Source organism: Plasmodium cynomolgi, chromosome 8, assembly GCF_000321355.1.
Source record: "Plasmodium cynomolgi strain B DNA, chromosome 8, whole genome shotgun sequence".
In the NCBI taxonomy this organism is placed as follows: Eukaryota; Apicomplexa; class Aconoidasida; order Haemosporida; family Plasmodiidae; genus Plasmodium; species Plasmodium cynomolgi.
This window is the reverse complement of record NC_020401.1, coordinates 247168-249493: the sequence shown is the minus strand read 5'-3', so window position 1 is coordinate 249493 and position 2326 is coordinate 247168. Positions and strand designations below refer to the sequence as shown.

Genomic DNA, 2326 nt, shown 5'->3' with positions numbered 1-2326 from the left:
CCTTGTTTCGGCATGATATTTGAAGGAGTTGCCCATTTTGCTGTTCTTCCATGTAGCTGGGAAGTTTATAGGTAAAGGGCAAAAACGGGCACCTGTGTATTTAACGCCACACGAATAGCTCTCTCTTCCATGTGTCGAGCGTTACAATTGTCTGTACATTTTTTTGTAAATTGTAGGAGTACCTTAACTTACGTAAGCGTATAACTTATCCCTGCGTTGAGGCATATCCTCTTTATCGCTTTTTTTTTGGGGGCCCTCAACGGTATGCAAGCGTCCATGCTAAAATTTGCATGCGCGCATGGAAGCTCTTGTTTTGAATCTGTGGTACTTTGGGCATTTCCGTCATATTTTGGCGCACATTTTGGTGTACCATTTTTAAGCACAATTTTGAAGCACCATTTTGAAGTACCATTTTGAAGTACCATTTTTGTGTACCTTTTTTGTGTACCTTTTTTGTGTGCCCTTTTTGTGTGCCCTTTTTGTGTACCCCCTTTTGTGTACCCCTTTTTGTGTACCCCTCTTGCATACATTTGCCGCTTCCCTGGCGCGACTTACTGGGTACGCGCGGAGACATTCATCCCCTGACTGGTCTGACCATACCCCTTCTGGATTGCTGCGTCGGCAAGGCACTCGAACTAGCAGACCAGATAGCAAAGGAGCTATCATGCTATAAGCACTCCTGAAAGCATTCCAGATAGAACTCCTGTAAGCATTCCAGATAGCACTCCTGAAAGCATTTCAGATAGCACTCCTGAAAGCAGACCAACCGGCTGCTACCCCCTCAAAGGAATTGCCCGCTCGCTGACCCCCTCGCCACACCTCCCAACTCCCATATTGTCCGTACCCACGCATGGAAGGCGAAGTGACGCACAAGCGAAAGAGATCTTACCAAAATGAGCTATCCGGGAAAAACAGCGTGAACAAGAAAATCGTATTTTTTCATATGGTCTATCTGACGCTCCTTTTTATGGCATGCTTTGTAGGAGGTCAGCAGCCCCCCCCAAGGGAGGAAAGAGGACCTCTAGCGGGGTTGCGACATGGGTACTCACCGCCCTCCTGTGGACCCTCTACCTGTGCACGCATACTCGTATGTTTTTGTGCAAATTCATACGACGAATACTTCCCCAAGCTTCCAACCCCCCCCCCCCCCATAACCTCCACAGGAGTGCTGCTAGGATTCTGGACCACTTCGTATACTCCCGAGATAAGTATAATCGAAGACGATGCGAATAAGTTTCAGTTTCGGTACATAAATGATAAGATAATAATTGGGGCAAAATTAAACATAAAATTAAGGGTTACTAATAATACGACACTGTCGTATAGTCTTTCTGCGGAGAGTTTAAAGTACTTTTACTACCCGGTGGGAGCGAATCACAGCTGTCTCCTGTACAACGGAGGTACTGACAAGGAGTGAATTTTTGTTCATGGACCCTGCATGTGATGAGTCCACCTCCGTTATTACATCTGTACGAATGGTTTATGGTAGTGTATTATTTATGGAGAGTTCCTTTCCTTTTCCGTCAACTGCAGGCCTGGGGGCAAGCTCAGCTAAGCAGACGCCCCTCTCGCGAAAGAGCGAAATAAGCGTGCCGCCGAACAAGGACGAGAGGACCTTCCCCACGAAGTTATCCGTAAGCCGTGGCAAAAAGAAAAGAAAAAAAATGGCACAGAAATGAAGCAGCGGTGTGTGCTACGCGGTAATGTGATGTCCGTAGAGCGATGTCCGTAGAGTTACGCCCCTAGAGTTATGCCCCTAACGTGGCGAACGAAAGAATCCGTCGCGCATCTCCACACGTCTCCCCCCCCATACAGATCAAAGTAAAATATTCGATGCTCACCCCCTCGAGCGTTATCCACACTGTACCTTTACACCTGGGTTACGAACTGACAAAAGAGCACAGAGAAGAAATACAGCCACTATATAACGACTGCAAGCGGTTCAATAGGTTATACTTTTCGGTTAGACTTGAAGATCTGTACATCTCGAACGAGTTTAGGAAAGTACATAACGAGAAAAAGTATGAGTTGATATTTTCTTCTACATGTTCCATTGATGCAAATGTGGATTCCTTCTTCAATTCTAGGCCTCTTTACAAGCCTGCCATTTTGGGCAACTTAGCCAATGACCCCAGTTTACTGGGCTAACTTACCATTTTTACCCCCGAAAGTCACCTTTCTGCATAAATTAATCCTTTTAATATTTCTCTGATGTGTTTCATCTCTGCATAGTTGTCATCGTCACCATGGAGTGATCCAATTTGGTGGTTCTTCTCTCGTCCATTCATTCCACATGTCAATTTTTTTTTTTTTTTTTTTTTTTTTT

The 2326-nt window shown here is 45.2% G+C and overlaps 1 protein-coding gene across 1 annotated transcript; it reads left to right on the top strand.

Moving 5' to 3' along the window:
• Nucleotides 1–850: 850 nt before the first annotated feature.
• On the top strand, nt 851–2148 carry PCYB_081400 (hypothetical protein; the record flags this gene model as incomplete). The annotated part of the gene is made up of 4 exons (XM_004221878.1): nt 851–986; nt 1164–1417; nt 1534–1634; nt 1816–2148. The coding sequence occupies 2 exons, from the start codon at nt 851–853 to the stop codon at nt 1415–1417; spliced, it is 390 nt and encodes a 129-aa protein (XP_004221926.1). The 3' UTR covers nt 1534–1634; nt 1816–2148.
• Nucleotides 2149–2326: the final 178 nt, after the last annotated feature.